This window comes from Pleurodeles waltl, chromosome 11, assembly GCF_031143425.1.
Source record: "Pleurodeles waltl isolate 20211129_DDA chromosome 11, aPleWal1.hap1.20221129, whole genome shotgun sequence".
In the NCBI taxonomy this organism is placed as follows: domain Eukaryota; kingdom Metazoa; phylum Chordata; class Amphibia; order Caudata; family Salamandridae; genus Pleurodeles; species Pleurodeles waltl.
The window spans coordinates 572033179-572057472 of NC_090450.1; the positions used below are offsets into that span (position 1 = coordinate 572033179).

At 43.8% G+C, this 24294-nt stretch overlaps 1 protein-coding gene across 1 annotated transcript in view; it reads left to right on the top strand.

Moving 5' to 3' along the window:
* The first annotated feature begins 331 nt into the window (after positions 1-331).
* PPP3CC (protein phosphatase 3 catalytic subunit gamma) overlaps positions 332-24294 on the top strand; it is a 548773-nt gene continuing 524810 nt past the window's right edge. The window contains exon 1 of the mRNA XM_069214030.1: positions 332-1265. Within this exon, the coding sequence (XP_069070131.1) occupies positions 1211-1265 (55 nt within the window). The 5' untranslated portion in view covers positions 332-1210. The remainder of the gene's footprint in view (positions 1266-24294) is intronic.

Here is a 24294-nt window from a genome sequence, read left to right on the forward strand (position 1 = left end):
AGGGGCTATCAGTCACACCTGGACCATGAATAATTCCCCTCAACAAGAACCTACAGACAGGCTCACAGCCCAACCTCACTAAACTTCGCGGAGCCCGCCGAACGTTGGAGGACGGCCCGGACAGGAACACGGTGAATTCAACAGCCAATAAAGCACGTTGTATTTCTGGCGGCGCACAGGGATTGGCTGAGGAGCTCCTAATGCTTCAATGCTTGCTCACTTTACATATTACCAGTCCCGCCTACTCGCAGATAACTCTAAGACTATGTTCGGCCGGCGTATTGGTTGTTTTGCGACCCGGAAGTGCTGAAATTACTGACAAATGACATCCGTTAAAAGATCAACAACGGACTACAGACATTGGACTGAATCTACGGAGGGCCCTTGTTAGTAGCGGACAGGTGGAGCACCTACCAGAGACCAGCAACATTACTCCTGGAGACAGTAATCCTTAAACCAGCAACTACTTGCGCAGTAAGACCATATGCGAAAATATCAGTAGCTGAGCAGCGGCAGCTATTGCAGTGAAACCACTGACAGCCCACCTACATATTAGACACCACTCAGGGAGATCACAAGCGCATAGAATAGTGACAGCCGCCAGAGAGACCAAAGACAGCGCCGACCAAGGACCTAGTGATAGTCCTTTAGAGATACCATTAACAGCTTGTTTTAGAAAAACTAAAATCAACACCTTCAGAGAAAACATTGCAACCCCCCACCCCCCCTTTTTATAACTCGTGATAGTCCCTAGAGAGAGAGCAGTAAAACACCCTGCCCGAGATACACGTTCCTATCGTCCTCCCGCCGAATGTCCTGCTTTATCCCTTTGAAAGACTAAGTACAGTTCCCTCAAGAATATTGACATTCCTCTGGTGGGATAGCAGAGACCAATGACATTCCCCTTTAGGTGGCAATTGACAGCTCCCCCGGAGAGAGCTACCACAAGAGGATCTGCGAGCAACACCTTAAGAGAACCCCTAATAGAGACAAATTATTTTCACCCCGGATCGTGACCGTTTCTCAAAGAGGGTTGTACAAACATTGGCTTACCAAGACCTTCTGAAGGAACAGTGTCAGTTATCAGACTTGAGGTTATAATAAAGACTCTCCTCTCATCTCAGCAACCCAACCTTCTGTCTGAATCTCCTGGAGAAAAGAGCACAACAGTCCCTTCCTGCCCCTTCCCGGGTACAGCAGGCGGGAGAGCATGTCTGGGATCCGGCTCCAGAACAAGCTCTCCACCACTGAGCGGATCGTAAAAGGTAAGTGCAAGAACCTTATAGTATCTATTTTATAGATGTATTTAATGCCCCTTCTCAGTACTAAGCGCAGGGGATTCTGCCTATCACAGCGCTTAGGACGTAGAGGCTTGCATTGAGTCTAAAGGCATGGCCACGAAGATCGAAGGTACTTTGCCATGCTATGATTTTTGATTTCCCACGTATTCCCTTACGGGAGGCGTATTGCGTGACTTCCTTATTACAGAGGAGTCAGTGGCTTGATTTTGATGACTCTCTACGATATAGATTTATATGATAAGACCTCACATTTCAGTATGGGGAGCGCGTGGATTGTTTTCATAACTCGCTCACCAGAAAGCCAAGGGGGGTCTCTAAAATCAACACTTTATTGGTCGAATGAGCACAGAGACTTCAAGATAAGGTCAATCTTACATTTAGCTTCACCTTGCTGAACCGACAAAGGAGAGAAATAATAGGGTTCTTTAAGCTTTTGAATGTAACTTCGAACCTTGAAATGAATATAGTATTTTGACATAATGAAACCGGTGTTTTATGTTCGGTTGTTTATTGGGAATAGTACGTATACACCAAGAAACCTTACACCAGGGAACAAAGAGGTGTACAGTGTAGTTTGTTACGTAATGTAGAGTTGAAAGGGTGTGTTTCCCAGGCCCTGGGCTACAGCTCCCTATACAAGGCTGCCACAAAGCACACTTCTAGGCCAGCCTTCTGTCTGCAGTCCTATTTTGTTTAGTTTAAGTATTTACAATTTGGCTGAAAACTTGTAATGTTTAGAGTCTACTTGGGTTGACCTTATTGTTGGGTTCAAAGCAAAAGTGCACACAAAACACATATTTGAAAAACAATGCACCCTGTGTTCACTGGCTGCTTTTAGATTCTGCCAATCCGAGGATGATTAAAACAATTGCATTCTCTGCGTATGAATTTCCTGGTCTCAGTAACTAAGGATGTTTGACGTAAGCAGCAGTAACCAGCCATTTTTAAAGCAGCTAATGGAGTTCTGCGACTGCTTGAGAGGCACATAGTGCCAGCAGAGTAAAGATGACGTTTCTCACCGCATTGAGAACCTAGGGAAAATGAGAATTTGGGCTCCAGAACCACCTCTTCTCATTTAAGTGCATGTATCAATTTTAAACTCCTCTGAAGTGTAGACTAGGTCAGTTATTGATGTTCTGAGCATTAAGCCTGATGCGCCCGGTGTATTTAAAAACAAGAGTAAAAATCCTAACAATTTGACATTGAGAAATACTTAATCATCCAGTATTGAAACGCATTAACTCCAACAGCAAGTATTTTTCTTTGCCATGAAAACAAAATACATGAGAATAGCATAAAGAAACCAGTAGGGGAAGAGTTCAAAATCTAAGTGGCAGATTTGTAAGAGGATTGTCAATTTAGAAGACAGATTGTGGGGTGGTGAACGTAAATAGTCTTAAAGGCCAATCAGCCCGGTTTAAAAGTGTAGTTCCAGAGAAATCAGTGGAATGTGTGAAGTAAAACGAGCCACAAGATCACCTTTGTTAGTACTCTTATCTAATCTGCTAACAGACTGGAGAATAGCCCATGGAGTGGCTAGATAGCCCTTGGGGACCTGCAAGAGTATCAAGTTCCTGCCATCTAGCTTGGCTAGTACTACGTTGTACACCATTGTCCTGAAAATAAGCAATACTTTTTTTTTTTCGTAATAACACTAAAAATGAGCAGATTCTGAAAATTGTTTAATATGATTTTGCATAGTTACCCTGCAGTCTAATGTAAAATTAAGAGTCTTGGCATGTGGAATCTACTGCATGACAAATCAAGAGGTTCGACCTGAGGAGCAAATAGAAGGAACTCGGCCATTTGGGGGAAGAATTTAAGACTCAGATGGGCCATCCAGTATAATAATTCTGAAACAAAGCCCAACCTGCAAGTGTATTTGAAGAAAGATTCATTGAGTTAAAAATGGTTATCATTTGCGTACTGGTGGGTCCTGTGTCTGTTGGACCCAGAGCAGTATAGAAGCCATAGATCTATTGCTAAATTTCACTCAACTGTGAGAGGTCAATAAGGAAGGCAACACACCAGCTCAGTACAGTGCTCATAAATCACTTTTGTACCCAATGATCTATCATGTCATAAGCTGCTAAGATAGCCAAGAGCACCAGAAGACATGAATCCCACCACCTATTAAGCACAGAATGTCATCAGTTAGGTGGAGTACTAATTTAGCAAAAACACCCTTGGAAAGAATACGCTAGTCTGTTAGGTCTAGTATGAGAAATAGTTATGAAGATAAGCCTTTACGACACTGGCAGGAAAATCTACTGCTTGTGGAATATGTTTTGGAATAGAACAAATGACAGAGCCACATTTGAAGTCAGCTCAGAAAAAACTCGGGTCTGATCTCTCGGGTAGTCCGTAGGCAAAAATAAAGTGTCCATCTCATTTTGGAAGTTAAGGATTTTTGGGTGAGTTTTCTACAGTGTTGTGAACTTTTTGTTGGGTGCAGTAGATGGGGAAATAGATTAACATTGGAACTTTTACTATTTTAAAGTATTTGAATGATCTTATGTCAATTTCCCTGCTTTCCTCAGTTAGGACTGAAAGAAGGTGCAAGTTGTCTCTTGCACTTTTTTTGTAAAAGTTTTAAACGTGTGAAGAAGAGCCAAATTTGTGGTAGTTGGAGAAATTCTCAAGTCCTGTTCACCTTTCATACTCTTAGACCTTTGTCTTTCTCCTGCATGCTGAATAACTTTTCTGTTTTGGGGTTTATCAAAACAAATTTGAGAGTAGTAAGTTGGGCGACATTATGCTGGGACACTGTGATGCTTTGAAACTGCCAAATACAGGTCATGGTCCATAAAAGTAACAAGTGGAAGCTGCAAACTTAAGGAAACCTACAGTTATTTGTTGTCCAGCCGTTGAAAACACAAAGGAGTTTTGTTTAAGTAACTAAGTTGGCCACATATCTTCACTTGACTTGAAGTGAAGGAGAATGAAATGGGGTGATGATCAAAACAACCTATAAGGTAGGATACCTCCAACTCAAGAAGGGAGACTGCATTACACTCTCCTTTCCACAAAGTCCTTCACAAGGGGAGTCAATAACCATGCACACTGAGCTTTTAGGGTAGTTTTGGATACACACTTACTGCGTACCAATAGTATATGGTGCTGTCCTCCACGGGATGGGTTTTGATAGGAGGACAGCTGTTCAAGGAGAAGAGGGCTTCGGATGCAAGTAGGGGTCTTGGGAAAATGTAAGGCACAGGATTGGATTCACAGAGGGCTGTGGCTTCGATTTAAAGAGGCTCTGTATTGCTTTTTAAGATTCCCATACTTGACAGCAGACACAGTGCAGAGTATTCATTTAATATGAAGGAGCCGATTTATCTTCTAAAGGACAGGTGTTTCCCCAGGCATTATTGTTTAAAGAAAGAGACTGCATCTATATGGAGGATATGGGTGATTCTTCCTGCTGTTTGTTCATCACCTATCCCAATCTACACGTTGGATCACCAATAGTGGTGTTTTATTGATAACCATTGATCTTTGTCTGTTTACTTTACTTTGATGTTAAGACCCAGCTTTACTGCTCACTTCCAGTAAGCAAATGGCCTGACACATGCTCTCTGCACCACCTCAACCAAGTATACCACCTACTTCAGAAGACACGTTATGATTAAAGCTATTATATATTCTGTTTACCATATCATGTTATTGAGTGTTGTGCCTTCTTCCTTCTTAATAATTAGCATATTTAATCTCAGGAGTGACATGCCTGAGCAGTGGACTTGTGGGTGTATTATGAAATACTTTGTTCATACAACTTAGCTAATATTTTTTACAAAATAAGCTAAGGATTCCTGTTTAATAATATTATATTTTGATAATCTGCCCTCTTCTTGAATGTTTCTAAAACTTTTGCTCAAACGGTGGAATGTTCAAAGGCATTTGTTTTTATGAAGTATTTTTAGGTCTCACTCTTGGAACATGGATGAAACAAATTAAGGCTTTTTTGAAACTCATAATTTTAAAATTACACATATAATACCATCCTCGTTTTGCTCTATGTTCATACATTTTAAGGGCTGAGGATCAAGTAGTTTGAATTACATCATAACAGGAGTGAGAATAGGCTTAGCCACGGAGCAGCTTTAAGTCCGGTTAAAACAAGGCCTGAAAGTGGGGTTATACGATTATCCCTTTTTTAGGAGTCTGTATGCAGACAACTGTAGCTGTTTGCTGGCAGCGCTAATAAATTCCACACTGCCAGAGCCATAGGACATCGTGGATGTTTACATTATGTTGTTGGGGAAATGGCTGTAGTTGAGCCAGGCGTATTGTCTTCACCAAATGATTGTTTCCTATGCTTTTTGAAGTCTTTAGCATACAGATACCTTAAACTCCACCACTTTTTAAGGTACTAAAATGTCATGTTTTCTCTGGAAATGACTGCCTTTAAAAAGGTAAACATTGAGAAGTAGATTGCATGATAGTTCTTGTGCTTAACTGAAATAAATGAAGTGCTTTGGTGACACTACAGATGTTCGTTCTGTTCCTGATTTTAATTTTTGCTTCCTCGTGGAGTTTATGGATTCTAATGTATTTCATATGTAAGTTTGCTTTAGCTTCCTTTTGAGCAGGTAGTAACTGGATTTTATTTTCTAGCACTTATTATTGACAGTCGAGTATCAATCAATCATTTGTTTAATCTCCTAGGAAGACCACAGATATCTCTAAGCTTATTTATTGATTTATTTTTGTCTAACTGAAACATTTGTTGATTGTTACTCGGAGTATGTGCCTTATTTTACTTTGTTCTGTAGCGATACTAGGTTATCTTTCATTTAACCTGTTGCGTCTGAAAATTGACATGATTTTTAATTTCATCCCATGCTTGGTCCCTTTCTTCTGATATTTCGTAAAAAGGTTTCCCCCTTCTTTTATTTATAATGATACACCTACTAGGCAGCACTTGTGTTGTCTGTTGTGAGACGTATTGTCAGTTTACAGTGGGCTTAGAGCTCGCCAGTTGCATACCATTGGTTGGTTCCATTGTCCGTCTTATTTGCTTGCTTTTTATTCATTAACTTGTGTGAGCTTGGTTCATTTTCAAATATTTGTCCCTCCCCCCGAAGTATGAATGCACTTCCCAATTTCAGGTGCTTCTGCTTTATTTTTGTTTAAACGCTCTACAAGAGTGCATGTACTTGCCTACTGTATCTTTCGTGTTCCCCTCTCAGCTTCATTTGTGTTGCTCTTTCTCTGCTCATGTTCTTCGCCTGTCAACCCTCTGTGATCTGCTCACCTTTCAGTGCTTCTTCCCCCTGACCCTGGCGTTTCTTTCTCGCCAATTTGATTTTCCCCACAACTCCACTTCGTGCTCCCTGGTCAGTTTGCTTCCCCCTCACCACGCTACCCCCAAACACTACATTCTTCTCCGTTTGTTTCTCTTCGTACACGCTTAGTGTTGCTTTACTCCAGTTGCTTCCAACTCTCTGTTGCTTACCCCCGCTTCCTGTAGCATTTTGCCTTCCGTGATTTCTAACCCCCGTGTTTCTTTCATCCACAGTCTTTCTCTCGTGCTACCTTTTTTTTCTTTTTCTTTACCAATCCAACTCAGATTTCTAAACTTGGGGAAAAAACGCTTGTCATTTTGTCAGCATGTGAATGCATCGTGCACCTGTCTACAAAATGACTGGTTGGCTCCACCCCTCCCCCCCACGTTTTAACCTTGCCGCACAGCGTCGGGGTGCTTCACAGCGTGCCTAAAACTATTAGCAATGCAAATAAGTCCCCAAAGCTAGTCATATTGGCTTTGCCAGTGCTTGTTTTTTTTTTTTAGTGTTTGTTCTTGCTTTTCGCGTCATGATATCTGCAGTTCTCTCTTTTTTTTGTGAGAGGTTAATGTGAGAATGTGACCATGATAGAGGAAGAGGGTGAGTGACTGAGGGGGGAAAAAAGCTCTGGGTTATGCCAGCATGCACCCTTCTTTCATTATCTCTTAGGTAAGGGACTGGGACTTGGTTTTCATTCTTTCTTGCACAACATATTTGCAGCATGGCAATGGGTGAACACTTGCAGAATGACATATTGCCGAGGGTAATTTTCGAATATCTTCTTGAGCTTGCTGTTAGATTTTCTTCCACAGCTAATAAATTACATTAAGGCCTGTAGCTTGATTCCTGTCAGCTTGTCAAAAATCCCTTGGGAATTTAAGAGTTTCCAGCTCTTTTCCTTAAAAACTGTTGTAAATAATAAATGAAGCTACTCATTGCGTCGTCTTTTCCTTTTCCTAGTAAACTCTTCACATTTACAAAAAATATCTTGAAGCAAAATTAGTTCAGTTTTTTAGTTTTTTTAAATTTGTTTTTTTTAAATTGTTTTATTCTGTTGTGATTCATGCCATCATCTTTGTGTGTTAAATGTTGCTGCATCAAGGTTGTTTTTTTTTGTTTTTTTTGCTTTCGTTGGGGAATAGTTTGCAAATGATGCCCGTATATGTACAGTATTACAATATATAATAACTGGACAGTAAAAACGTCTTTTAGTAACGGTACCATAAAAAATAAGGCTTACTTTCAGAACAGCCTTTATCTGATAGTATTTTCATGGACATCACTGTACTTGGCAAGCTTTTCTTAAAAGTAGCTCTCCTGGGGAAAAAAAAAAGTCACATCATTATTTACGTAGAGTAGGAACCTCTAACAATAACCAATAGTCAAAGAAAAAAACACCACCTTTATGAACGCTCTATCACATTTATTTACTTACTAGATATCAAAAGTTTAATGAATGCTTTGGAGCCATGAGAAATGTTGAGAACAGCCATCAAGTTCTTGGTCTTTTCAATTCCTCCAGACACCTATGAAATGTCCTGGGAGTTAAATCATAAAATATCCTCCACCCCCTCACTGGACATCATCTCACTACGCAAGCACCGTCCTTCTGCAAAGAAATCACCTGCCTGGAGGAGTTCCACCCTCGGCTGTTGTTTACATTCTTCTTTTATTAAACAGGACCATGTTTCAGAAAGAAACTCCAGCCCCCCCTTGTGAATATTTTATAAGTGGCCAGTTGAAAATGGAAGTGAATTGTCAATGGCGTTCAGATTAATAGATGTTAGTTGTGTTTTCTGTATTGAAAGGTCTTTACACTTTTAAACCGATTTGTAGATATTCATTGCTTTGGTCTGTGGATGTCCATATCAGACTATGTAGACTGTAGTCACTCCCAGCTCTCTTAGAAATTTCCGGAGATATTCCATAAATGTTTCTTTGTTTACCTTACAGCTTGTCATCTGATCTGTAAACTTTGCACAGGCATTAGTTGCCATATTTGGATTTGCTAGTGCCAAACAAATAGTATTATCAGTAATAACTGGGCAGGAAAGGAGAAGTGTGTAAAAATAGGAGCCATAGTAGAGGGATGTGTAGAAAAAAGGAAGAGGGATAAAAATAGAATTTGGGTAAATGGAGGGCACTCTCATACAGCAATACCTAAAGTAAATAAATAAACAAAAAAGGTTAACTAGCTTGGCTAAAAACAGCAGTCTAACGTGTGAGGGACTTGAGATGGGAAAGATCTTGCATTCCTGAAAAGTCTGATGAAGAGGGGGTGTGGATAATAATGTGCAGAACTTTAGGGCTTTCCTCTGCCAAAAAAGTACGCATCATTGTGATCCAAATGAAAGGTATTTTTTAAAAGAAATTTGATATGAAAGATTTTCTGAATTTTGTATTTGGCCTCCCGGCAAATTTGAAAAAGCTGCTGCAATTGATAGCCAGAAAAGATTCTGAACTGGTATCCACATTTCTGTCCTGCTCACTTACAACCAAGAAGCATGGTTTAAGTAATCACAGCTGGACAGGCAATGCCCATGCTGAGTTTGGTAGATAATGGAAAGGTGGATTGTGGATTAACGGGAAAAGTTAGAATTGTGGCAGATGTTCATTATTGTAATTTATTTCCTTCGGAAAATAGTTACTCATGTAATGCCAAAGAGGGTGAGATAAAGTCAAGAAACTGTGAAAGAGGGGGCATGGCCACATGAGATGGCCGGCCGGCAGCTGTAGAGGAGAGTTCCTAGCCCTAAATTAACATCCTTCACCATCCTGCCACTACAATCGAGCTTCCCGGCTGTTTGGCGTCCCGACTTACTGCAGTGGCTGACAGGAACCACCTGAGGTGTTTTAGGGGCCTGTAGCATTGCTGGGGCCCTGTGAAAACTAACTGCCTCCTTAGGAGATGTGCTGGGGTGGCAGTGTGCTGGCAGAGATTGCTGATTCCATCCGAGTTCTGTGTCTCCCGCCTGTACACCCTGTGAGGGCCTGTGGAGAGCGATGCCGTCCTTGATACCTTGGCAACACCCTTGTGCAACGGCATGGTCTCATGGTTGGAATGTGTCCCCCATGCCTACAGTCCTCTATGGGTCCCAGGGCGCTACTTCCTTGCAGGGTCCGCGCGCGATGTGTGGCAGGCTTATCCCTGTGAAGATGGCTTTGAGGAGGGGTGAGTGTATTTGTTCCCCCCCCCATCTCCCTGGACCTGCCATTGACTGCCTCCTCTGATGGCAAACTGGCTTGCCGGAATCTGGGGCTGAGTCGCAGGGGGGCCTGCAAAGTGTGATGTAGATCCTGGAAGCTGGTAAGGGGTGGCCGTTGGAGATCTTTTGTCCCCTTGCCCCCTCCTTGATCTCCCCCTGCGGGACCCATGCTGACGGCATCTTGGAGGCCATATTTAGATGGCAGTGATGCCATATTTAGATGGCAGTTCCTTGAACTGGGGGAGCGGCAATTTGGACTCCTGGTCTCTCCGATCAGTGGGATGCTGTAGTGGGCTGTGCCAGCAGAAGCGGATGGTCTGAGCTGAGGCGTAAGTGCGGATGGTTCTCTCTGGCAGGGCCTGACGGAAGGCAATGCGGGGTGGGATGATCCTTGGGACGAACTCCAGACTGAGGCAGCAATAGGGCCTAATCTAGAGAGGAGCAAGGTCTGGGTGATATTTGCTCCCTGAGGCCTTTCCGTGTGGACTTGTTCTTTGGCTGCCTTGAATGTGGGTGTTTGCTGGGATCCCCCACCAATCATACAGAGACTGCTGGGCTGGTGTGGTGAAGCACTGCTGGACTGAGGGGCACCTGTCCCCTTCTTTGTGGTGCCCCAGGTTTGCTAGGCCTGGGGCTGCAATTCTGGCTCTTTCCTACCACCACTGTTGAAGACTAAGGAAGCGCCTGACAGAGGCTGGAGAGGTGGAGGAGTGTGACTAGCACCCGCCTGAGATGGCAGTGAGTTTGACCTGGAGCACACAAAGCATTAGCCAGGGTACGTCTGAGCCCTCTATCTGCCTAAAGATGGTTAAAGATAATGTAGACAAGGGAGCCCAGCAGATGAAGATAGATCAATATGGGGCAGTGGGCCCGGAGGCGTGAGGGGGTTTTGGGGCAGGGCTCAGCAGCTGTTGGTGGGAGGGGTCTGGAGGATCTGCAAGGACCCATGGGTGCACAGATCGTGGTGACGATTCAGGCCTCTATCCAAGATAGACTCTGTCTATGGATGTCAACCTGCTGCGCTCTGATTTCTATAAAGTGGCTTAAAGATTGTTGGAGACTGAGAAACATGTTATGAAGTGCCAGGAGGAAGTGAAGGCAGTTGCTACCTTAACGACCCAGGCGCAGCAGCTTGAGATGCGAGCAGAATATGCAGAGCAGGCCTCGAAAAATCATAAAAATGTTACTAGACCTGCAGGTCTAGTGACTTAAATAATCTACTTTACCTAACCATAAACAGGTTTCAAATTATGTGATATTAAGCAAATATTTTAATTCACTCAACCGCCATTTTCTTCTTTATTACATATGAGGGCACCCTCAAATACACAAGTTCAGCATGTCTGCTTTACAAAAACACGTTGGTTTTATTTATTAGACCAAACGTTTCCTTCATATTTAATACAAATCTAGCTACGTATAGGATGCACATGACCGCTGACCTACCTCCTACTTCATTAACCGCATTATCATCCGGGCGGGAGCAGGAATGTTTCTCAAGTCATTTTTAAAAACTATCACTTTTTATGACAACATACCTGAAGCATGAAATGATAGCACACCTGTCTGCAGTCAGCAAATGTTCCATTGACATGGCCACAATATTTTCCACTGTCTTAGTTTTAATAATAAAACTATGTAATGTATAATGTTTGGGCATCAAGTTTCGCAAATATTTGTCATTTGCACATAAGTAAAGTGTCCTGATTTGGTTTGCTCCTATTTAAATCTTTGTTTGCATCACACTTCTGAATTAATTCAAATGTTATTTCATAATTCCTGATGTATTTTGAAATACTTATATTATTCATTTCAAGCTGTTTAAATGTTGTTAGAAAGAAACGGACATCTTACAGCCCTTTGTTTGACAATAATTGTCAGACACCTCACTTAACAAAAACCTTTAACTGTAATAAGAGAAAGAAAAGTAAACACTATTTTCCAGGATAGGATAAGAAACAATTAGTAAAAAGACAAATTGACATTTGATTTCTGACCTTGAACAGACAGCAAATGTGTCAAGAGGAAAACATGATTTAAAGGTGGAAGTATTGCTCATTCACTTTCTGAATTAACAGAATATCTGTTCCTGCCAGCTTAAGTTGACTTGCCAGAATCGACGAGTAGGTGCTAAAAATAGCTCGACCTGATAGTCTGATTCGCCATAGCGAGTGGGTGAGTAGCTTTTTTTAGGCCTGCAGTGTTGCTCCTAGTGCTGCAACCTGCGAGTTGTGGGGTTTCCTGAAAGGGTTGAGGGATTGGCCCCCAACGCATCTGAAAACAGTGACTCTGAGGAGCCGGTATTGGGCGCTGCCTTGCTGTGTGACCTCGCGGTGGAGATGGCACACAGGACCTTGGCCCCGCCACCACCTGGAGCTCCGGTGAGAGCTATCATTGTCAAACCCCTTAATTATAGGGACAGATAAACTATTTTACAGACGGTTCATCAACAGGGGGAGCTCTCCTTTGAAAACTGTCATAAGGCTCTTTCGAGTTAGACCCAGCATGTACAGGAGATGTAGAAAACATTTGGGAGAGTTGAGATAAAAACTGAGAGCTAAGGGACTGCAATACATGTTGTTCTACCCTGCCAAACGGAAGGTCCGCCATGAGGGGCACTCTCATTTCTTCATGACCCCCGGGGAGGTCTGGGACTGGTTGGACATTTGAGGAGATGTCCGGAATCGGGTGCAGGGAAGCCCTTGCTCAGGTTGTCCGATTCTCACTGGAGGGGAACACTAGGGAATAGTGGGACGGCCACAGGAGAGAGAGGCAAGTTCAAACACACGACTTGTGGTTAGGCGCTGGATGTGGAGCAACTAGAAAAGGAGGAGGCTAGGGCCCTGGTGGATGAAGTTATATTGAAGCAGTCGGCGGACAGTGGCTTCAAGATAGTTGAGGAAACACCTTTCTGTCCAGTTGCTCCTGGGAAGTGGCAGGGGCATTGACTCCTGCTTTTGCTGCAGAGGCCCAGTGGAGCTTTTGAGGGGGGGAGGGGAAGGGGGGGCCACTGAACTGACTATTTCATTGTCCTCCTGGCAGTGAACCTCCAGTGAACTGTAGCCTGACTCCACCAGGTGCTGCGGGTTTACTCCCAGCATGCACCCTGGGGGCCTCTTTGTGCTGCCTGCAGATGACATTGGACTAAGAGGCAAAATGAGTAGCAGCACATTTGTAGGGTGCGGAGTGCCATAGTGGTCACCCTCTTTTCTTGCTCCCTTGTTCTTCTTCTGCTTCTCTTTTGCTTCTTTTCTTTCTTCCCTTATTCTCCATAGAGTCATCCTTGATCTGTCATCTTTGTTCTTTTTCTTTCTTCTGTGGGGTTGATGTAACAGTTAAACGTTTTTAAGGATGGTGGGAGTGCGACAGACCTCTCCTGCCTCAATATCAAGTGGTTGTCCTGGGGGACGGTTGAAGGTGGAGGGGGCACTTCTAGGGGTGTTATGTTCTGGTTGTTCTGTTACATTTATTCAGGTGGTTGAGGGGACTCATAGACATGGCACTCTTTCTGTCACAGGGACAGGATGCAGCATCGACGTGGACAAACTGCCACCTGATAATGCAGGGTAAACCTCTAGATAGCACACAGTGCTCCATTATGTCCTGGAATGTTAACAGGTTGGGTAGCAAGGTGACACATGCCTAGTGGCACAGTACATTCACTGCCTCAAACCAGATGTGGTTTTCCTTCAGAAAACACATATATTGGGGGCCCAGTGGTGATTTTTGGGTAGGAAAGCCAATACTACACTAGCGCACATGGGGTTCACCTCTGGATAGATATGGATGGCCATTTTCATAAAAGACTTCTCCTTTCCAGGTAATACTGATGTATACTAATGAGTGCGGGAGGTACGTCAGAGTGCAGGGACTGTGGGGAAGGACTTCGGTTACCCTGGTCAATGTATACGGACCCCTCTGCCCGCCTCCATGCCCCTGTGCTGGAAGCGATGGCAGCCAAACTGCTGGAAGACAACTCCAGCCTCCACAATGTGGTTGGCGACTTCAGCAACTTGATGTCCCCTGTGTCAGACCGTTTGGGTGAGTTTGTCAATGCCCCAGTGGATACCCCCGGTGCAATTTGCAGTTTCCCTGGGTCTGTCTGATTTGTTGTGCCAGCAGGACTATTCTTTCTTCTCAGGGTCGCATGGGACTCCTCCTCTTAGCCCCAGGAGATGAGGTGAAAAGGACTGACTACTTGCTCCACTGCTTCTCTGGTTGCTCGCTTTTCTCAGTGACGGTGAATGGGAAGGGCTCTCGGCTGCCAGTGGGGTGGAAACTCCATGCGTGGGACTTGAGAAAACTATGTCGCAAGAGAGCTACATATCAGTTCTGAACACTATTTTGAGGATATTAAAGAATCTGTGGACTTGGTGAGAAAACTGTATGTCGCAAGAGAGCTACATATCAGTTCTGAACACTATTTTGAGGATATTAAAGAATCTGTGGACTTGGTGGTTATACTTTGGGAGGCCTATAAGACAGCCCTGCGTGACAGGGTGTAGAATATACTGGAGAGAAAGAAGCGTAGAGCCTCAGAGGAGATAGATAGCATTGAATGTCAGACCTTGAAGAGGCTCCGGGGGCCTGGACAGACGTGTGGACCATCTGTGAGCTGGGTGTGTGGCGGTGGAAATACTGAGACCTGGCACAGGGTAGTGCAGAGACAGCTATAGGTAATGCAACATTAACTTGACAATGCCGGGGAAAAGGCAGGTAGAAGCCGGAGAGAGATACTGAGTTGAGATGGGTTAAATGTGTAATAGACTAGGCTAGAGTTCCTTGCTTGTCTGCTAAAGATAACGCAGAAGCCTTCACCAGGTTCTGTGTCTCATTTTATAGTCCCATGCCATTGGCCGACACCACTTTCATAGCGTGCTACCTGGACGTGGTGGCCCTGCCGACTGCCCCAGCTGAAGACCGGCTGTCTGGAAACTGTAAAGACTCCGGGCCCAAAGACCTGTTGGCAGAGTTCTTCAAACATTACTCCAGGTTACAGTCTGTACCTGCTAGCCCTCTTCAGGGAGACCCACGGCAGGGGGGTAAACTCCCACCTGACCTACAGCATGCCATTATTGCTGTAATACATAAGCAGGGCAAATCGATCGAGTCCTGTCACCCCCATCTTCTTCATAAATATTGAGACAATGATACTGGCCTCCATGCTCTGGAAAGTGACAGTCTCGTTTACCAGTCTGGCTTCATGCCGGATAGCTCCATTAGACTGAGTCTTCACCAGCTCTGTAATTGGTTGTCAGAAGCAAGCCTTAGGATGGAACCCCATGTCTTCTTCGTGTTTGATGCTGAAAAGGTGTTTGATGCAATTCACTGGCCTTACCTTCGTCAGATCCAGCAGAAGTTTTGATTTGGCCCCGCTTTCGTCGTTGAGTGAAACAGCTGTAACAGGTCCCTACCGCGGTGGTGAGGGTGAACAGGGTGCTTTACTCAACCTTCCCGATTTGGCGGGGGACCCAACAGGGATGCCCTTTGTCAACGTTGGTTTTCACTCTTACTATTGAGCCATTGATAGCTGGAATCTGTTCATGTCCTGAAATACGTGGATTTTGGATCTCCAAGGCTGATCAGGGCGAAGAAAAGATCTCCCCATATGCGAATGATGTATTGCTTTATGTGGCCAAACTGGCTACCACGAGTCCAGGTGCATATTCTGAAAAGAGTATTAAGTGAAGCAAATCTGTGCTCGGTCACCCTCTTTTACCATCTGGATCTGGCCATTCTTACCTGGATGCTCTAGGTGGATATAGCTGGGTTTCAATATGTGGTTATCTATGTGACTCCCCGTAAGGATACATGTTTGGCCAGGAATCTGGTCTGGTGGTGTCCAAACTTCGAGAAGAGGTTGAGAGATGGTGTGCGCTGCCCCTCATTTTGTTGGGAGGGGCAGCTGTTTTTAAAATGATAACGATCTCCAAATTACTTTACACCTTACAGAATACATACTACCCAGTTTCCGAGGAGACGTTTGCCAGGATAGAGGGAGACTTCAGGACCTTGTTATGGGCTGAAGGTCGTTCTTGGGTTGAGCTGAAAACCTTACAGTGCAACCCATACAGTGGTGGAATTGGACTCCCAGGTAGTGGCTATCAACAAATGGTCATTTGCACCACAGGACCTCTCTACTTCCTACTTAGAGTGAACACAGTTCACCAGTCGGTCCTACCTCCACTGCTTATATGATGGGAAGGGTGTACAGAAGCTACTATCTGCGACATGAGTGGCGATAGAGGCTTGGAAGAAGGCCACTACGTATATGGGTTGGAACAGGAAGTTGACACTGGAGACTCCGCTCTGGGAAAGGACATGGCTGTGCAAGCTTGGGAAACTCAAAGGGTTTTCATCCTGGGACTTACTAGTTATCTCCTTGATGGGGAACCTTCTGGAGGACTGTGGTCTAATGCCCTTGTCCTCCCTTCAAAAAGAATAAAGTATGAGTTCCACTCAGTACTTGAAATATGCCCACTTGTGCCACCTTTGGCAGGGAGAGGCTGTGGGAAAGTTGAACCTGTCAGAGTACATTCCCCTTGAGGGCCGACTGCCCCTTGAGGAACTGCTTTCAAAGGCTATCGCCCTTACATACAAAACTCTCAACAACAACATGTTGGACACACTGGTTAAGCTAAGACCTTGCTGGGGGGAGGACCTAGGAGGTGAATTTGAAGATGTGTATTCGGAGACTTCTCTGATGCTCCCAATGGAGGTTGCCATAAGATCCCGGCTACGCTTGAGCCAACCCAAAGTGCTCCCCAAGACACACTATGACAGAGACCGTCTGCACCGCATGGGGAGGGCCGTGTCCCTGGATTGTCTGCAATATGGTGTGACCCAGGATACATTTGTTTCTACGCTGTGGAGCTGTTCGGCTCTCTCTCTCTCTCTCTATATATATATATATATATATATACACACACACACACACACTGGTCATAGGTGGTTGGGAAGCTCTGAGGACTGTTGAGAGAGTGCATCCCTCTTGACCCCAAATATATTCTGTTGGGAGTCCCAGGAGACGTCTATGTTCCCAGGGTGCAACTCCTCTTTTGCAACTTAGGGCTTGTGGTGGCCAATCGTGATCTAGCGAGAGATTTGTCTTCATTTATGTCTCACCCACGCAATTTTACATCATAATCCAGTTACTAGGGATTCATCTGCATATATCTATATAGGGTCACTTGGTGAGTTCATTTAACCCAACTCATAAATGCTTATCCTTTTGCTATCAATATGTGTGGTTCTTCTTGCCTTCTGCCTTACCTTGTTGTTAAACCAACAATTACTACCTCATACTGTTGATGTAAGGAATAATAATCCACTCAACAGTACCTTCTCATGATCTGATACCTCATCATGTGTCCATCAACCTCTCTGGTGCATCCTACATCAGCAATTCACCAACATTGTTCACGACAGAAGCACAGTCATGACGTGACTACTCAGTTGATACTACACAAGAAATGTAAATCGGATTCACTTCTTTGTTTACATGAAGAAAACAATTGAGTATTGTCTTCACACACATGAGAGATAAAATTAAAAAATAGTTTGACAAAATGTAAACTCCTAGAAGGTGTCTACATTAAGGTGGAAATTATTGAAAGCGTGCTTCGTGCAAAAGTGCCCTTGCAGTGTCAACTGGTGTATAATAAATGTGTTTTTTAAAATAAATTCATAACCAGTAGTTAAGCAAAGTTGCCTGATCAAGAACAAAGTTCAATGAAATCTGTGCAATTGGGACTGTGTATTGTATTTACAAAATTCGTTGACCAACTTGTATTTTAGTTCCATGTGTACAGAGGGAATTCTTCTGTCCGTCTGGATCTAAAAGAAATTATGTTGAACAACAAGTTTGTATTAAAATCTTCTTTTTGTATTATACACCAGTGAATTTTCTAACGAATTCCCATTTTCAGTAATTTCCACATTCATTTGGACCTCTTCTATGAGTTTTTAATTTTGTTTTAAAGTGCTAGTTTTCATGTTATTGCGTGTGTGTGTATGTTAATGTGAAGCAAATCTTCAGTGTATTTTTCACGTATAAAAAGTGAATTCGACAAAAGAATTTCTTATGCAGAATGTGTTTCCCAGGTTCGGAGGAACACAGGGTTATCAGTAGTTAAGTGATTATTTAGTGATCTGCACAGCGTCTACTTGATGTCCTTCTTCCCCTTTAAGTTGCTAATGCCGATGATTAATCATGGTTCTCTCCCGAGAAGCTGTTATATTTTCTTTCACATTGCATGTAATATGTACTAGGCTTTGCTTGTAAAATATGCAGGAGTCCATTCTTTGTTACAACTCAGAATACTGCTGTCGGCAGCAAACAGTTTGCAGGTACAACATACTTGTAATGAGGTTTTCATTTGGTGACCATAGTCTCTGTCCAGCTCACAATTTACCGTGTCATGCACTTCGGGATTAATCAACATGCCTCGCCCTATGTACTGCTGTTTCTCTATAGCCAAAATAAGGTGTGCTTGGAAATAAAAGCACAGCTGCTACATGTGTTGATTAGGGTGTCAAATTGACGCTTGAATACTACCTTAATATGGTTTTAATGTCTTACTTATGATAAATTCTGTGTATTACTTACTGGCACCTAATCAAGCGACGTACGAAAAGCCACTTGCATAAGTGCTTCTAAATGGCCCGCTGGTTTACAGCTGTTTCAATCACAGTCTGAAAGCCTCACAGGCTGTCAGTGCTGGCCCAAATAGTAGTTTTAAATATGTGACTATCTTTGCACAAGCCTCAGGATACTTTCAGAGATGCTGTGCTTTAACAACCCTCCTTTTTCCGATTTTCAACTCTGGACGGATTAAGTATGCCGATCTCAGCAGCCATTGCTTAATTTGTAAAGCAAATGGCCAGCTAATCTAATAGTTAAATTAGTGACAGGTGTTGGTCACCAGTTGACTTTTTCCAGCTCCCTCTTTATTCCTAATTCTGCCCCTCTTGGTTAAATTTTGTGATCATTGACAACTCGTATTACCTCATTTCACTTAACTATCAAAATTTGAAGTCTCCGGATTTATGCTAACACTTAATGGTGTTTGCTAATACAGGAGCAGAGAGTATGTGTAATTACGCCGGAAGTTATTCATTTTACAGACGGACTTGCTTTTTTTTATTTTTTTATTTTTTATTGAAGCCTATATTTGATTTGGTAATGACACGCGCTTCGTGGTGTTTTCTTGCGCAGTAGCCTAGTAATGTATGTTGTGCCTACAAAAAATAATAAAATGCGTTACACCGGCTCTTGCTTACTGGTGTGCAGTGAAGAGTAAGGATGGGGCACTTTGTGCCACCAGCCACGCACGATGGTTCTGTTACAGTCCGACTTGACTTTCTAAGGTGTACATTTTTCATTTTCCACATCCGCCCTAAACAGCCTGGGAGTTCATGTGGTGCAAACCATTTTATTCGACTGCCCTACTGTTCTGTTGTCTGGCCAGTTAAGAACATTTGTCAATTAGCTAATCAGCAGTACTAAACTCTACATAAAATGAAAAAGCACTTTGAATGGTTACATCTGTCATTTAAAGGTGCTTTTTAGTGGGCACAGAAATATAACCTTGACATTTTTAACAGACGCTTTTCAGAACATACTAAACTTTGTAACCATGCATGTAAAATTTCCAAATGATTTCCATGTGCACTGGCATGTTGGTACTTTAGTGACGGTAGTCCAAAATACACAAGAATTGCCCTCCTCTTTGCCTGAATTACCGAAAGAGACATTGTTTTCCTACGTATACAGTGCCTACTGAAGTAGTCTGCTAGTATTGATAAACTCGTTCTTGTTGTAAGAAATTGGGTTATTAGATGATTTATTAGTGGAAGCCCCACTCAGATAGTCAACACAATCATTATCCCAGTGAACCACAAAAGTCACTAAAGAAACCTGTGCTTAACCCTGTGGTAGCTTGTCACATAGCGGTTAGGTCTAACTTAGAGGTAATGTGTAAAGTACTTATAGAGCACTCAGACACTAATAAAGTGAGAGTACAACACAAGAAAAATCCCACCCCCAATTTTTTTTAAAACAGAGTATAATGTAATAACACAACAAAAAAAGACAAAAAATCCAATTGGTAGAGCTGGTGTTATGATTTTTTAAAGTTTCAGGTGAAAATTGAGCCAAAGAGCACAAAGCCCCTTTCATTGGAGTCTGGCCATGTGGGACCGGGTCAGAATCACAAGTTCAGGCCGATCGAGATGGAGCGAGGGTCAGATATAGGGACCAGGTTCGTCCCAGTGATTACGTTTACTTTCTCAAAGTCCAAGTCTGGTGGAGGATCCTCAGCTGGAGCTTTGCTTAGGCGGGACTACAATGAGATCACTGTTGGCATGCGGAGCAGGTTGTTGCTGGAGCTTCGCATTGTGGTAGACACAGGTGGTTACTGTTTGGAGCGAGGAGCAGGTCGCTGTTGGAGTTTTGCAATGGCGAGAGACGCAGCGATTGCTGCAGACATGAGGAGCCCATCATGAAGAGCCCCAGACTTCTCGATTTAAGTTTTGAGGCAAGAGGAGTACACTCTGATGCCAGCCAAGGGTCAAGGACCTGCATGTAGTACCTCTTGAAGATCCAGACTCACTCTAGCAGAGGGCAGCAGCATGGCTTAGACAAGGCCAGGTGGGAACTTGGCAGTGTCAGGGAGGCCTCTGAAAGCTTGTTGTGTCCCTGTAGCTCAAGCAGGAGGTCAGCCTATAGACCATTGGAGTCACTCTGGATAGCCAGGCTTCAAGGTAAGCAAGTCCAGTCTTCCTTCTTTAGTCAGCAGGGCAATCCCTCCTGCTACAACAGCAGGGCATTCCTTCTTCTGAATCTTCCATAGGTTCAGGGGTGTTTTTTTATGAGCGGTTCTGAACGTCCTTTTTTATTTTATTTTATTTATACCTGGTGCCTGTGTTGTTCTGGTCAGTTCTTGCCCTAACATAACCCCCACCCCCCCAAGCAGGGCAGGGCACAACTCCTCCCCAGTCTTCTTGCCAAGAAGACTCTCCTCTCATACTTAGGCCTCTTTTTTGTTTCAGTGTCTGGAAGTGATACACAATCCACAACAGAGGACCATTTATTTGACACAGGGCACTGGCTGGAAGGCATAGTTGGGTTAGGCAGAAAAACGCCAACTTTCTAAGTATATTTTTCACAATTTTAACTTGGAATATAACTTTAACATTAAAAAGGATGTTAAGTTAAAATAGTTTGAGTGTAGACAGCTTGTCTCTAAGTGACTCCAAGTCTAGTTAGTGCTGATTAAGTGTAATAAGGTAACCCAGTGTCATTCTATAGAAGAGATGGACCTTACAGAAATGAAAAACAACTTTAGAGATTTTCCCATGCTAGAACACGTAAAATGTAACCTACGTGACCTAATTGTAAATACCATGCACTATGCCCCATTGGGTTTTAGGACCTACTTTAGTGATGACATACAAATATTAAAAGGGAAGGTGTATGCCTGGCACAAGGTTTATTTTGCCAGGTCGCAGAGGAAGTTTAAAACTGCACTACTGTTGGCAGTGGCAGACCTGAGACGTTTTAAAAATCTACATTAGTGAGTGGCTCAGTGAGTGCTGCAGTCCATTAGCAGCATTTAATTTACAGGCCCTGGGTACATGTAGTGTCATACACTAGGGAACCATTCAGGTGTAGGCCAATTTTAACATATTTTCAGAAGAGGGCCCAAGCACTTTACCACTTGTTGCACAGAGTTCTAAAGAGCAACACACATGGGTTCTGCAAAGGAAGGCAAACCTCTAGGGTGACCCTGCATAGAGGACCAGGTCCAACGGACAGGGGGATGTGACCTGTTAGAAATGGGGTTTCTAGTTGGCAGTGGTTTGCACCCTGTCCAAGTACGGACCATCACTCTAGTCAGGGTAAGTGAGTCACACAGCTAAGATTACCCCTGCTCACCCCCTTGGTAGCTTGGCCTAAGCAGTCAAGCTTATCTCAGAGGCAATGTGTAAAGCATTCTCGCCCTCTCTCCACCACAAAGTACTCCACACCAGTTTAGAAAAAAGCCAATATTTATCGGAGTAAAACAAGCAACAAAAATCCAACTTACACAATCAAAGATACACATTTTCAAAGACGAAATCTTAGCATAGCACTTAGAAACACAATAGCTGCAACTGGGGCTAATGAAATGGATTAACGTAGTCGCTTCTAACAGTCCGGTGCCACCCGCGAGAGCGTGACCAGCCACGGAGTCGTATAAACCCCGGTTAAAGTACCTTGGAAAACGGTGAGGAAACAGAGTTTGCACAGTCGGGCAGGTGAGAGGCATTGCTGGAGCTGGTGTGACATTGGTTCCTTACTGCCACTGGGGAGGTTAGGTGAGGCGAGGCATTGTTTCCTTACAGTTGCAGGGGAGGCGTTGAGGGCGAGGTGTTGGTTTCTTACGACATGGTGAGGTAGATGAATCCAGCCGGTCAAGATGTGAAGCGTTGACTTTGCAGTGTCTCAATAGTGCCACAGGTGCTGCAGCGGAGTCAAGTGCCACAGATGTCGGGGACCCTGCACTCTGGACTCTCGCTGTGGTGGGACTTCGGAGGCTCTGCATCGGCGTAAGGCCTCTGTTGTAGGTCACGGTCATTTCACTCAGCTGGCACCACTGCTCGTGCAGGCAGCGGAGCGGGGTCAGATAGCAGCATCTGTTCCAAAGTCGTTCAGAAAGTCGATGCTCTAGTTTTTTCCTTGTTGCACCAGAAATCAATCCCAAAGGCCCAGGAACTGGATTTGGCATCACTTGGCAAGTCGGGACGCTCAGCAAAAGAGCCTAGGGGCTGGCAGGTCAACTCTTTGATGTCCCTGAGACTTCTTAACAGGAGTCCAGCTAAGTCCAAGCCCTTGGAGAACATCTGGAAGCAGGATTTAGAAAGCACAGTTCAGTCCTTTCTCTTTCCATGATAGAAGCAGCAGCCCAGTACAACAGAGCAACAGGCAGAGTAGCAGTCCCTCATACAGCACCCAGCTCTTCTTCCTGGCAGATTGTCCGCAGTTCAGAAGTGTTCTAACTCTGTGGTGTCAGAGGTCCAGTACTTATAACCATTTCTGCCTTTAAAGTTGGCAAATTTCAAAGAGAAGTCTTTGTAGTACACAAGACCTTGCCTTTCCCTGTAATGGCCCCAGACGCACTCCAGGGGGTTGGAAACTGCTTTGTGTGAGGACAGACATAGCCTATTCAGGTGCAATTTTCAGCTCCTCCCACTACTTTGGCTCAAGAAGACCTATCAGCTTGGTGATGGGCCATCAAGATATGCAGGGCAAAGCTCAGCTCCCTTTGTCAGCAGACTGGAAGTGGCACAGAATGGTTTAGCAAGAAAATGCCTACTTTCTAAAAGTGATATTTTCAAACTTACAATTTAAAAACCAACATCACCAAAAGATGTGCTATTAAATTGTGAATTCAGAGTTCCCAAACTGCATACCTCTATCTGCTGCCAATGGGAGATTACACTTAATATATTTCAAGGCAATCACCATGTTAACCTAAGTTGGAGATAGGCATTGTAATGGTGAAAACGATATTTTTTTCAACATAGTTTTATTGGTTGATAGTCAAACAGTACACCTTTCACTCTGGCGAGCAGAACAGCATTGCAAAGATACACAATTCTTACCCTTCTGCTAGTCATGGTTAGTATACAGCAAGGTACATCACGACAGTGGGGTATATGTAACATCAATTCTATGTCAGTCATATCTAAACATGCAAGTGCTGCTCTTCAGCACCCCCTTCAACCACACCCCCACACAGCCCTTGGCAATGCAGTTCATTCTATGTAGTATGATATCATATCTTGAAGCAGTAAGTCGAGTTACTGGGCCCAGCGCATCCCATTGCCACTCCGGTGCAGTGTAGTTACAGCTAGTAAAATGTTACCTCCCTTCTTTGCTTCCCTAAATAGTACCATACTTGCAAAGCTAGCCCATTTAAGCAGTGCCTCTCTCGGTTTATCCCCATTTGGACCCTCCAGGGCCTTGCAGTGCATAGTGAGCTCACATTTCGCCAACACCAGTGCTAAGTCCACAAATCTGGTGGTCATTTTGCCGTTATGTGGGTGAGGGAACCCTACTAGTAAACTTGTGTTACCGAATCCGAATTTATCCGTTTTTCACTACCAGGACATGTAAAACACCAGTACATGTCCTACCTTTTAAATACCATGCACCCTGGCCATGGGACTGCCTTGGGCCTACTTTAGGTGGGTGACTTACATATAGTAAAAGGGAAGGTTTTGGACTGGCAAGTAGGCGCACTTTCCAGGTCAAAATGGCAGTTTAAAACTGCACACACAGACACTGCAGTGGCAGGTTTGAGACCTATTTACATGGCTTCTCATGTGGGTGGCTCAATCAGTGCTCAGGCCCACTAGTAGCATTTAATTTACAGGTCCTGGGCACACACCGTGAACTGTACTAGGGACTTACTAGTAAATCAGATATGGAAATAATGGAGAAACCAATCACCA